This window comes from Haliotis cracherodii, unplaced genomic scaffold (genome assembly GCF_022045235.1).
Source record: "Haliotis cracherodii isolate W230 unplaced genomic scaffold, xgHalCrac1.p SCAF_32, whole genome shotgun sequence".
NCBI lineage: Eukaryota > Metazoa > Mollusca > Gastropoda > Lepetellida > Haliotidae > Haliotis > Haliotis cracherodii.
The window spans coordinates 2,820,844-2,834,294 of NW_027266289.1; the positions used below are offsets into that span (position 1 = coordinate 2,820,844).

Consider the following 13,451-nt stretch of genomic DNA (forward strand, 5'->3'; position numbering starts at 1 on the left):
ACAGGTTCTACATAGATGTTCACTGACCTTCTCCAAGGGCAACCCTCTCATAGGGGGGAAACTTGGTGGACAGGCCGGCTGAAACAGACAAAGTATACAATATAGCAACAGACACTCACAGACACAACTGTGACCAACCACGAGATACGGGACCTTATGGTTGAAAAATCACATTTTGACTTTTCATTATATCTTAAAACTACAGCATCTTCGGAACACAAAAATACAATTCACAAGCTTCAATCTAAATTATTACAGAGATACATGACTTCCAACATTTGGACTCATTTTTAAACTTATAACTGCTTATGAAATAATTGCAGATTTAGACATAATGTCTCATCTATTGAAGTAGACACGTACTGAAATCATGTTTTTATAACATTATGAATGAGAGAAAAGTAAGATATTTTTTGTAGTCTGCAATCTTCACTGAAGTAAGTTGACGTCACAGCACAATAAAATCCAAGCACCCATAAGGTCCCTGATGTCCTGGTGGGTAACAGACACTGTCTACAACACATCACCAGACACCTCACAGCATCACCAGACACTCTGCCTCATATTCTCAGGGAATAGTAATGAGTTCTCCTGGTTTTAAGATCTGGCACATAAGGGGTCACACCTCACCTCAATTTCTAGTTACCGTATTCGACCCAATAAGCGCCCATGTCCCAATAAGCCCCCCCCCGGCCCCTGTCCTGGAAATTTATATAGTAATTATTTCGTTTTAAATGAAAATCACCCGGGGACCGAGGTTTTTCGGATATTTGAAGTCTGTATAAGCGGGGCATGACTGTATTCTGTTTATTTTAGATATTTGTGACTTACCGGTAAGGCTTACTGATGAATTTACGCCAATTTGACTCTGAATTGGTCCCAATAAGCGCCCACACCTACTATGGTTTTTTTAAGCGCCCTGGGTGATTATTGAGACGAATACGGTATCTACTCTTAGTTGTTCAGCTCAATATTTTGTGAAGTAGCTCAGTAGCTTGTAATATAACTCAATTTCTAGTTGTCAATATTTCAATATTTATTATCTAGTTGTACAGCTCTGTTTCTAGTTGTAATAACCCAATATCTACTTGTTTAGTTGTTCAGCTCATTATCTAGTTGAGTAAATCAGTATCAAACTCATTTATCCGGTAGCTAAACTCAACATCTAGCTGTGTGGCTCATTATGTAAATGTCTCGCAGTTTACTGACGCTAACTTCTAGAACTTGGCATCCATTAATACAGGAAGTGTTTCCATGGCAACACAAGATGAAGAAGGATATATATTTGGAGTATACGTTCCATGCGAATGTGGAGTAAACAAACCAAAGATTACCAAAGATGAGTATTACTGAACATACATAACAATACTGCTCCAGCACAATCAGTTGCTAACTTCCTGGGTCAAACACGGTTCATAACTTTCGTACTGACACAGGTCGAACAGCTGGCCATAGGACGAGTTGCTGCACACAGGAGTTAGACCTGGGACAGGATGCTTTTTGGTGCAGGGGGAGGGGGGTTCGTTGTTAGCTCATCACACAGGGTCTGAAATGAGGTGTGGGGCATGGAAGGCCGTGGCGAGGGTGATGGGGGTAGGTGTGGTTGTTAGCTCATCACACAGAGTTTGGTGGTGTGTGTGTGTGTGTGTGTGTGTGTGTGTGTGTGTGTGTGTGTGTGTGTGTGTGTGTGTTCGGGGGGGTGGCTGTTATGTCATCACACAGGGTCTGGGACAAGGGGTGGGGGCCTGGAAGGTTGTGGGTATGGTGTAGGGGGTAGGGTAGGGTGGAGGCAAATATTAGCTCATCACACAGCAATTCCTAAGTTTCAGGATGCCACTGGCTAACACCACATAAAAACTACATTCATCCTTCAGCTGAAGTAAGACATGCAGGATATTTATCACTTTGTATGTGGGAGTATAATGTCATGGGGGCAGATGCAGGGATATGCAGGGGGGTGGGGGGTGGGAGGGGAGGAGGATTATAGACGATCCATGCTGTAGTAGGTCCCTGCCACCGTCATGGCACAGCTGGTGACGAGGGGGAGGGGAGGATTATAGACGATCCATGCTGTAGTAGGTCCCTGCCAGCGTCATGGCACAGCTGGTGACGAGGGGGGAGGGGAGGATTATAGATTATCCATGCTGTAGTAGGTCCCTGCCAGCGTCATGACACCGCAGGTGACGAGGGGGAGGGGAGGATTATAGACGATCCATGCTGTAGTAGGTCCCTGCCAGCTGTCACACATGACACAGCTTTCGTGAATATCATACCATGTGTGAATATAGTCTATGATGATGTGAGTGCGTAGTGTTGGTGAAGTGACTAGTGTTGGTATGGATGGAGTGAGGAGAGTGAGAGATGTCGGAGCGAGTGGGATGATATGACTACGTCACTGTGTTGTGATACTCAGGTCAATGACATGATGATATATGACTACGTGACTGTTCTGACTGTGTCTACTGCTAGAGTTAAAGTACTCGGCAAAAGGTCAATGATATGACTCTATACAGAGGCTGATGATATGACTACGTGACTGTTCTGACTGTGTCTACTGCTAGAGTTAAGGTACTCGGCAAAAGGTCAATGATATGACTCTATACAGAGGCTGATGATATGACTATGTGACTGTTCTGACTGTGTCTACTGCTAGAGTTAAGGTACTCGGCAAAAGGTCAATGATATGACGCTATACAGAGGCTGATGATATGACTACATAAGATAAGATGATACACGTCTATCAACCAATGGTTACTACGGCAACATCTAGATAAAAATATGCAATTCCTGAAGTGCAGGAGAGTATTTTCTTGTGACAAGCAAGTTGTCATGACAACAGTTGACAGGCAGTTGTCATGGCGATGATTGACAGGCAAAGGGTTAATATATGCATGGCAGATATGAAACTTACCAGACTCATCCGCTAGAATAAAAAAATATCAGGATAAAAAATGTGACACATAAAACTGAGAGTTGAATCTGCACAAACTGTAGCTTCTGCATTTCACATTACATGGAAGGGCTTTATCTAGGCAGGGCTTTATCTAGGCAGGGCTTTATCTAGACAGAACTTTATCTTGGCAGGGCTTTATCTAGGCAGGGCTTTATCTAGACAGAGCTTTTATCTTGGCAGGGCTTTATCTAGGCAGTGTTTTATCTAGGAAGGGCTTTATCTAGGCAGGGTTTTACCTAGGAAGGGCTTTATCTAGACAAAGCTTTATCTAGGAAGGGCTTTATCTAGTCAGGGCTTTATCTAGTCAGGGCTTTATCTAGGCAAGGCTTTACCTAGGAAGGGCTTTATCTAAGAAGATCTTTATCTTGGCAGGGCTTCATGTAGGCACAGCCTCATCTAACAACAGGTTGACAACATGAGTATTTCCTGATGTGCCTGCCACAAGCAATCCTTTCCTTCATAAATCCTTGCAACTCCAGACAACAGACAACTTAATGGTTGCTGGAAGACTCGGGGGATGGGGGGATGGAAGACTTGGGGGGGGGAAGACTTACAGAAGATCACTTCCTCCCAGTGGTCCTTCCCGAGAGACTTGGCTCGCCGCGCTGCCTTCCGCTTGAACAGGCTGCCACGCCCCTTGTTGGGGAAGTTCTCCTTGTCACTGCTGGACAGCTGCTGTGTCTGGGCCAACATGTCCGCACTGGAGACAGTAAAGAGACATCAGACACCGGACACCAGACAACAGAAATCAGAAATTATACATTAGACATCACATTCGATGCCTGCTTCAACAAGTTCACCTGGAGATATGCACACCTGTAAGGGGAGGTAACTCTTTTTTGTGGGTAATAAAGGGGAGGTAACTCACAACTCCTCACAGCGATATCCCGGAGCTCTCTATACTATCGCTGCTACAAGTCAAAGCTCCCCGCTGGGATAGGTGGCTACAACCACGCAGCCGACTTACCGACCGTTATGTTTACAAACAAGTAATGACTGCCATGACGCCGAATACTCTTAACCCTGCTTTATTATTTTGAATTTCTGTTTCATTACAACTATCATGTAACTAATGTAGTAGGAATGTGATGGGGAAGTTGGTTGATTTTCTGTTCGTCTGCAATCTTGAACCAATCTGATTAAACAACCAAAAAGGTAAATTCATCTGGTAAATATGGTCAGTCGTAAACCTTTTAAAAATTCACAATGATTGCATTACCAAAGTATAAAATCATAAACAATACTACATTTGGGGTTAGATGGCAAATTTGTAAAGTCTTGTAATGGCCGCACCCACACTGGTGACAGAGATGTAACCGAGAGTGTAACGAAGGTGTCACGTGCTGGGAAGGAGCTTGCGGGTAACCAAGGGGAGGTAACCACGGGGAGGTAACCAGGGGGAGGTAACCAAGGGGAGGTAACTCACCGTTTCTTGTTGGGTATGGTTCCCTTCTTGGACTCCTGGTTGTTTTTGCCGAGCTTGACGGCCAGCCAGGACTCGCTCTCTCTGCGGAACAGTGTGTCCTTCACATGGAAGATGTCCCCCACAGCAAAGCCGTGGTCCCCTGCCTCCTGGGGGTCGTACTGGAAGTGTGTCCTAGGGACAGGAAGGAACATGAAGATTAACACATAGACACAACAGCAGTAGGTACGGCAAACATGCAAGTTTGAATTAAGATTTCAGCTTTTTGTTTCACTTCATGAAAAGTATCTGAAGAAATGATTATGGTTATTTTGTTATTAAGAGAATTCATTTTCACAAATTTATTTAAATATGACATTATTGTTTTCATCAGGTTGTATTATGTAAGAAAGGAGTGGGTGGTGTACCTGACATAGAAGTCATCTCCAGCCTCGTGGCTGGCCATGATTCTGTCGTACTCTGAAACAAACACAACCAAGGTCAGACTTCAGACAAGTGAGAGGTCAGACAAAACATGTCTCCTGGAACTATGACACTGACTCGTACCATATTCATCACCACCCTTGACCCGCCCAGCCTGGGGTTGTGCCCGAGTCTCACTTTCCTTCCTGTACTGCGACCTTGCCCAGCACTGCCCCCGAGTCTCACCTTCCTTCCTGTACTGTGACCCCGCCCCACCTAGCCCTGCCCCGCCCAGCACTGCCCCCCCTGAGTCTCACCTTCCTTTTTGTACTGTGACGCCGCCCCACCTAGCCCTGCCCCGCCCCAGCACTGCCCTGCCCCCAGGTCTCACCTTCCTTCCTGTACTGTGACCCCGCCCCACCTAGCCCTGACCCGCCACACCCAGCCCTGCCCCGCCCAGCACTGCCCCCCAAGTCTCACCTTCCTTCCTGTACTGTGACCCCGCCCCACCCCAGCACTGCCCTGCCCCCAAGTCTCACCTTCCTTCCTGTACTGTGACCCCGCCCCACCCTGCACTGCCCCACCCAGCCCTGCCCCGCCCAGCACTGACCCCAAGTCTCACCTTCCTTCCTGTACTGTGACCCCGCCCCACCTAGCTCTGCCCCGCCCAGCACTGCCCCCCTGAGTCTCACCTTCCTTCCTGTACTGTGACCCCGCCCCACCCTGCCCTGCCACACCCCAGCACTGCCCTGCCCCCAAGTCTCACCTTCCTTCCTGTACTGTGACCCCGCCCCACCCTGCACTGCCCCACCCAGCCCTGCCCCGCCCAGCACTGACCCCAAGTCTCACCTTCCTTCCTGAACTGTGACCCCGCCCCACCCTGCCCTGCCACACCCCAGCACTGCCCTGCCCCCAGGTCTCACCTTCCTTCCTGTACCAAACTGACCCTGCCCCAGCCAGGCCTGCCCAGTCCCACCATACCCAGCCCCCGAGTCTCACCTTCCTTCCTGTACTGCACTGTGATGGTGACCTTGCCCTCCAGAGACTTGAGGAATGCCACGGCCTCCTCCCTCGTCAGCCCCGTGATCTCCTGGACGTTTGCCTGAACACAACAGTAACTGACTGACAAACAGATTCATCAAGGGTTTATGTTCATTAACGACTGTCACTGAAATGTTGCAGGTCTAAGATGATACAATTACACGCAGGGGAAATGTGGTCATGTCTTTCTGGCTACAGTGACGCACTTGAGCAGAGACTTGTATGGCGACCTGTGTCTTGCCTCATGTTCTAGTTCATCCTAGGCTGCTTGTGGCTTACCCTGAGAATCTGGTCCCCTTCACACAGTCCCTCTCTCTCTGCCGCGCTGCCTGGCTGGACGGAAGCAATGAAGATTCCGGTAGCGTTGCCGCCAGCGAGACTCAGCCCCAGGCCGTACGTCTTGTCCTTGATGAAGATCACGCTGCGAGGCTCTGGTCGCACGTCCTTCCTTAGACCCACGTACCGCCTGTAAAGACATGGACCCATCAGTGGAATAACCTCCTTGAAATCTCCTCTTTAGGGCACCATCTACAGCCTGAAATTCTATAAGTACTCATTGGTCTGGACTGTCCTTCTCAGTGCCTACTTACTCTTCATGCCTCGTCCCTGAGAACACGTCATCATCGTCATCTGTCATATTGGGTGCTCGCCTATCATCATCTAAACGTGTCTCACGTCGTGGCCCGCTCTCCCGGTCGCTATAGTAACCATCACGAGGGTCCTTCCGCTGGTAACTGTCTGCTGATACTGGACTGCGCGAGTCTGGTGAGGATTCTGCAACATGAGGAGGACATATGACATGCAGGTCCTGCTGGATCTCATTATACACCTGCAGGTGCCACCCAGTCTCTCACTATACACCTGCAGGTGCTACAGTCTCTCATTACACACCTGCAGGTGCTACAGTCTCTCATACACCTGCAGGTGCTACAGTCTCGTAATACACCTGCAGGTGCTATAGTCTCTCATTATACACCTGCAGGTGCTACAGTCTCTCATTATACACCTGCAGGTGCTACAGTCTCTCATTACACACCTTCAGGTGCTGTCAGGTCTCTCATAAACCTGCAAGTTGAGCTGGCAGTCTCCCATGCAATGCTGTCAGTAGCCACACTTCCACAGCTACTCACAATTACTTTGGTAATGTTCCGCACTGTCACTGCGTCAATTGTAAAGAATTATTAAAGTATAGAATTCACAACAGATAAGATTTCAATAAGGACTGAAGACCTGCAATGGATGTCGTCTTCAGGGACTTTTTCCCCATTAGGTGCAAGATGTCAAGAGTATTACCGTCAAATCCTGAAGGGAGTGGTGGGCGTGGCGGGGCCTCATTGTCTAGCACGTATCTCCCATCATAACGGGCGTGTTCCGAGTTTGGGTACGCCCCGTGAGGGAGCCCTGTGTCACGGGGGAGGGTCCCTGGCTTGAAGATGTCATCCTCAGAGCGCACGCTGGGGCGGTAGATGTTGATGTCGTCCTTGTCGTGTTGTCGCCGCAGGCTCGAGTACCCGGCCAGGATGTCTGTGAGGGAGAAACAAGTTTAATTACATGGAGTTCAAATGAATTTAATTGTCTGCAGAATAGAAGTAGATTGAATTGAAAATAGAATTGACTTGTCTGCAGGGAATTACCTCCCTTTAATGACATGAACTCTGGGTGCAGTTACCTCCCTTTCATGACATGCACACTGGGTGCAGGTACCTCCCTTACATGACATGCGCACTGGGTGCAGTTACCTCCCTTTCATGACATGCACACTGGGTGCAGTTACCTCCCTTTCATCACACTAACCTTCCTCCTTGAGCTGGCTGTTCTGGCGTTTGTGTCGGTCGTCAATCGTCTTTTTCTTTGTTATGATGAGCTGGAGTTTGTCCTTGGTCTTCTCGATGAGCTTGCGCGCCTCGCTGAGTGACAGGCTGTCTATCGGTGTGCTGTTGATCTGTGGGAGCCGCAAACAGCAACAGGTTAGTGGAGGGGATATAACAAACATGCAGATCCTGTCAGCTATCAGTATATTGCATCAGAACTTCACTCAAGATCATCTCACACAGAATGTTGAGTACAGACAAACTGCCAGCCTCCTTGTAACAGGTATACATTAATATTGACTACTTATATAGGCGACTATGCTTGTTGCAAGAGGTGACTCACACGATCAGGCGGTCAGGCTTGCTGACTTGGTTGATGCATGTCATCGTATCCCAATTGCATGGATCGATATCAATCACTGGATTGTCTGGTCCAGATTTGATTATTTACAGACCGCCGTCATATTGCTGGAATACTGCTGAGGGCAGCGTTAAACAATTAAACAAACAAACTTCAGTCACAAACAAACAGATCAGGTATCAGTATATTACATCGGTACATTACAATCATCGACAATCCCCAAAATTAAGAGTACAGACTGCCAGACTTCGTGTCACAGGTAGACATGAATACTGACGACTTATATGTCTCTCTTTTTTGAGCATAAACAATTCCCCCTCTTCTTCTGTAGAGATTCAGCTTCATGCTCAGTTCATGATGACCCCCGAAAGCATGGCAAACACAGCCTGCTGTGTGACCACCTGTTGGTCTAATATTGTACACCTATATATCCTGACTAGCCAGCTACAATTTGCTACCTGCTGTACAGGTATGCAGTCTACACCTAAAAGGTATAACATTACGTGTCATAACACTTTAAGTGAAATATGTATCATCATATACTGAATTGAATAAAAATTATTTCAAAAAGAAATATTAACAATTTTCCCAATCTACATGATAAAACAACAAGGTTGTTGATCAACTTGTGCTAGTGGTGTCGTCGACCATGTTGCGAGGTTGCTGACCTTTAGCACCGTGTCCCCCTCCTTGACGGCGCCCTCCTGGGCGGCCAGGCTGTGAGGCAGCACCTCCTTCACGAAGAACTTGCAGCCCAGCACCACCCCGAAGTCTGGAACACAAGACACTGAGTAACTCTCTACATTTAACATATGGGGTAGTTTCTCGGCAGCGGATAAAAAAGGTACCTGCTTGGATCATATACAGATAAATATGCAGCCATGAAAGGTGAGGTAGGTACTACTTTCAGTGATTAGAGTGAGTGAGTGAGTATGGTTTTACGCTGCTTTTAGCAATATTCCAGCAATATCACGGCAGGGGACGCCAGAAATGGGCTTCACACATTGTACCCATGTCAGGAATCTAACCCGGGTCTTCGGCGTGATGAGCGAATGCTTTAACCACTAGGCTACCCGACCGCCCCTTCAGTGATCAGAAACAAACATGGTGTTGCCCTTGTCGATCAGCAATCAAGTCAGAATTAACCGTCAGGAATCTGGAGAAACTGTTAGGATAAGTGGTATCAGAAATTTTTTTTAAAGATATTGAAATCAGTGTTGCCGAGACATTTTACAACTTTGGGTAACTTTGAGATTTAGCAAGGACAGTGGGATCAGTTTCTATATCTGCAGCTTGGGACCTTGCCCTCAAATTAAAACAGTTGGATTCGGCCAAATTATCTGAATTGTTACCTTGTTTCATTTTTTTGCTGTGTACATCTTTTAGTAGCTTCCTTTGATAAAAGTTACTGTATGGATGAATGGATTGCCGGAGGACAATCTGAGATTATCAACACTGGAGGGGACAACATATCTTACCATCTTTCTTTCCTTTGCGACCGAGTGTGACTTTGAGAGGAGGAGTTTCTGTCTCGAGACCTGTTGGCAGGACGATCCGTCGCCGCACCACCTGTGACAGCCAAACACAGAGTGAGTGAGTGAGTGAGTGAGTGAGTGAGTGAGTGAGTGAGGTGAAATTGGTGCTATCCGATTTACAGTGCTATCTCACTGAGATACCATGCCGCAGTTTAACATGAATACCCCACTCAGACACAGTATACTGACTCCGAGCCGACCAGTGAGTGAGTGAGTGAGTGAGTGAGTGAGTGAGTGAGTGAGTGAGTGAGTGAGTGAGTGAGTGAGTGAGTGAGTGAGTGAGTGAGTGAGTGAGTGAGTGGCTCAGTTGTATCACACCAGCAACATGTGGGATGAAACGCTGAAGTGAAGGTGTGACTGTCAGACGTTTAGTTTTGTGAAACCCAAGATCTGGAATCGAGCAAGATTCATATTTATACGTGTCATGATCATAGGAATCTGCTACATCTATGTAAATAATGACATATCCACAATCATTGCATCCTGGCACGCCTAAGGGACACGACTCCTTGTAGGTACCCACCAAGTTGATTGTGTTGCCACTGTCCCGCAACACGGCGATGGCTGTGACGTGTTCCACGTTTTCCAGGGAGATATTGTTGACGGTGACGATGCGATCATTGACTCTGTAAGACACGACAAGATGATGTGAGGACAACCCCACGCCAAACCTGATTGGAGTAATATTCTGCAAAACAACTGCCGATCAGTTGTCGAAATCTAACTCTACAAACACTATCCCTTGCATTGTGACACGGAATATGATGGATGACAACTTGTCTATTATATATACAAGACAGTAACTTGATAAAGTTGCACTGAAAAGTTGTACGGTATACTCCCTGTCATGATTGTATTCAACTGCTTAAAGCCTATTAAGACTCCCCTGCATGTCCTGTCATATTAAATATATCATGTCTATCAATACTTTTAACATGTTTATAACACTACAATACAAAGTCCTAATATCCTTGTCCCATATTCATATATCTGTACACTATCATAGACACCATATAGCACACTTACATAAAATGTCATATTACACTTTTTTTCAAAGTCAAGATAAACAATGTCAATATATCCTGCCAATATACCCGGTCTATATATCCTGCCTATGTATCCTGCCAATATACCCTGTCTATATATCCTGCCAATATATCCTGCCAATCTTCCCTGTCTATATATCCTGCCAATATACCCTGCCAATATACCCTATATATCCTGTCTATTTAACCTGCCAAGAAATCCTGTCTATATATCCTACCAATATACCCGGTCTATATATCCTGTCTATTTAACCTGCCAAGAAATCCTGCCTATGTATCCTGCCAATATACCCTGCCAATATACCCTGCCAGTAATTTCTGTCCATGTACTCACTGTAGTCTGCCCTCAGCTGGGCCCGCCTTCAGGACGTCGGAGATGGCGATGGAGGGGTCGCCATTAGCGAAGTGTGGACTGTCCCTGCCGCCACTCACAGCGATTCCGAAACCGAAACCTGGAACCTGAACAGCAACAAACATTGTTGACAGGTGAAACATATCATCATAACATGAATCTCCAGGGATCTGATATCAGATGTCCGGGGATCACCTGACAACAAATCTCAAGGGATCATGCAAGGATCCTGGCACATCAAAGGGACAAAACTCTGCACAACAAATTAGCAACTATGAGACAACAGAGCCATCAGGCCCTAGTGGTGAAGGCTAGGATGCACTGATGCACTATAGCCAAGGTACTCACCTTGGTAAGGCTGACGCGATGTGTCTCCCATATCACATTGTCCCCACTCTGAAACACAAAGAACACATATGAGGAGGGTGCACTGCTTGTCAATACATGGGAATACACACAGTGGACACACAAACAGCTTCAATACTTCTAATGTAACAACAGAAACCACACAATCATGTCCTGCACAGGCAGGGAACACGTCAGAGCAGTGGACTCGGGGGGGGGTTACCTTGTGATGGATCGCTCCCATGGCTCCTTACTGCACCCACAGGTGCCCCCTAGCTGGGATCTGTGTATCCTGGTACACAGGTACAACTGTTACAACTGGTACACACAGGAACAACTGGTACACACATGTATCCTCCTCACACTAGCTGCCGTGCACCCAAGTGCCCTGACTGTCACCAGACTCAATTGCTTTGTTGTGTTTGTGGCCGTACCAGCCGTATACAGGTCAAGTGTGTCAATGGCTATCAACTGTCAACACTCAGTATCTCACCACAACCCTCTCAGTCTAATTCCTGGCATATCTCCCTGATACCAGCTGCTAACAACAAAGACAAACTAACCACGGTTATCTTTATAATCCATCAAACATCATAACGTGGGCTCAGTTGGAGAGTGTGTGATACAAAAGGTAACGCCTCCATCGTAGGAGATAACTGGCTATATCCACTATACACTGTATAACCCACTATACCACATGAGATAGAGAATGGGGATAATATTAAACTGTAAGCTGGGGTGAAGCAAGGAGATAGTTTATGTCCTATCTTGTTTATAGAGATTGCAGATAAAGTGTGTAAAGTCAAAATTTATACCAGCTTCAGCAACTTAGTGTTGTGATACAGAGTATAACGCTTCCATCACTTGGAGATAACTGTCCGTATCTAAGACACTCCATAACCCCAGTCTTACATCACCACATTACAGCACAGACAGATAAGCCTAGATACCCCAAAGACTTATCAGTGAAGATTGCAGAGTTCCTTGTTACATGGTAGATCATGGGGGTATCTATTTCCTTGTTATTCAACTGTGACACATTGCACATATCTGTATTCAGGTATTGGTAAATATCACATATCTGAATTCAGGTATTGGTAAATATCACATATCTGTATTCAGGTATTGGTAAATATAATATATCTGTATTCAGGCAGGTGAGTAACACCACATTTGTGATTACAGTGATAATATATGGAGGTATGTTGACTATTCTGTCGTATATGTATTTATAGTGACATGGTTACTGGTACTATTACATAACTGATCCACATCGTCCATCATCTGTCAGACATCATGACTGAAGCATCCTACCACACACCAAGTAATCTCAACATCAACTACAATCATGTCATTATTCCTGCTGTGTCACAAAGCAAGCTGTCAGAGGGAGTTGTAAATCTGTTAGCCGGTCAGCCCCCTGCCCCGCCCCCACCCATCTTGCCCAAACCCCACCTGCCCCAACACTGCAAGTCTTCCCCAGTAGCGATTATGAGTTGCAGCAAATATTGTTCCTACTGGATTACCAGGGATGCTAACTGCTTCCTTTGAAGAGTTCACCAGTGTTCGATACAGAGCTGTATTCCCCACCTGCTCCAAGCCACCACACCGCACATCAGCCATAATGCAGTGTAGTGTTGGAAGCCTTAATTTTCTTCCCTGCTGCATCTAACACTGTCTCTACACACAGAGGGACTCTGACCATTTTTTTGTTTCTAACATAGGCGAACTCTCAAAAACATTTTAAAGTAGGAATGTTCTTTCTGGATGATAAGACTGAGAAGAATTTATATTCTGTGCAGTAAATCGGATGATTCATCCAGGTGAGTGTCAGGTGTTTCGCCATGGAGTGGGCGTGGCAGGCATCAATACAAGAGCACTGTTTTACTGGACAATGTGTTACCCCACCCACAAGGGTAAACTACTGTTGTCATGCTTGAAACAGTGGCAGACTGATTGATGTGAGTCACACTGTCTAACAGAGCTCACCCCACGCAAGCATATCCTTGACACAAACCCTCTGATATGAGGTGATCCTCTCTCACGTCCCCTTGACCAGCAGGTGCTCGGGCCGAGTTGTGTCCACAACCTGAGATCATCCCTGAGGTCAGTGACTACTTGACCAACACCTGCCTTATTCCTAAAGGGAACACAGTGACATCACTACTTGACCAACACCTGT

The 13,451-nt window shown here is 46.4% G+C and overlaps 1 protein-coding gene across 8 annotated transcripts in view; it reads right to left on the bottom strand.

Annotated features, from left to right (window-relative positions):
- The window catches only part of LOC139477180 (tight junction protein ZO-1-like), a 125,081-nt gene that overhangs the window by 33,821 nt on the left and 77,809 nt on the right, over positions 1-13,451 (bottom strand). For 7 of the 8 annotated variants that reach the window (XM_071259738.1, XM_071259734.1, XM_071259731.1 and 4 more), the window contains 14 exons: positions 11,273-11,320; positions 10,907-11,031; positions 10,050-10,152; positions 9,470-9,560; positions 8,660-8,763; positions 7,614-7,761; positions 7,113-7,343; positions 6,410-6,593; positions 6,099-6,285; positions 5,778-5,880; positions 4,784-4,835; positions 4,380-4,550; positions 3,508-3,653; positions 28-78 (listed from right to left, as the gene is read on the bottom strand). In XM_071259738.1, coding sequence (XP_071115839.1) covers positions 28-78; positions 3,508-3,653; positions 4,380-4,550; positions 4,784-4,835; positions 5,778-5,880; positions 6,099-6,285; positions 6,410-6,593; positions 7,113-7,343; positions 7,614-7,761; positions 8,660-8,763; positions 9,470-9,560; positions 10,050-10,152; positions 10,907-11,031; positions 11,273-11,320 — 1,744 coding nt within the window. Of the gene's footprint in view, positions 1-27; positions 79-3,507; positions 3,654-4,379; positions 4,551-4,783; positions 4,836-5,777; positions 5,881-6,098; positions 6,286-6,409; positions 6,594-7,112; positions 7,344-7,613; positions 7,762-8,659; positions 8,764-9,469; positions 9,561-10,049; positions 10,153-10,906; positions 11,032-11,272; positions 11,321-11,492; positions 11,593-13,451 lie in introns of those variants that run through there. The other variant, XM_071259735.1, reaches the window with a different exon arrangement.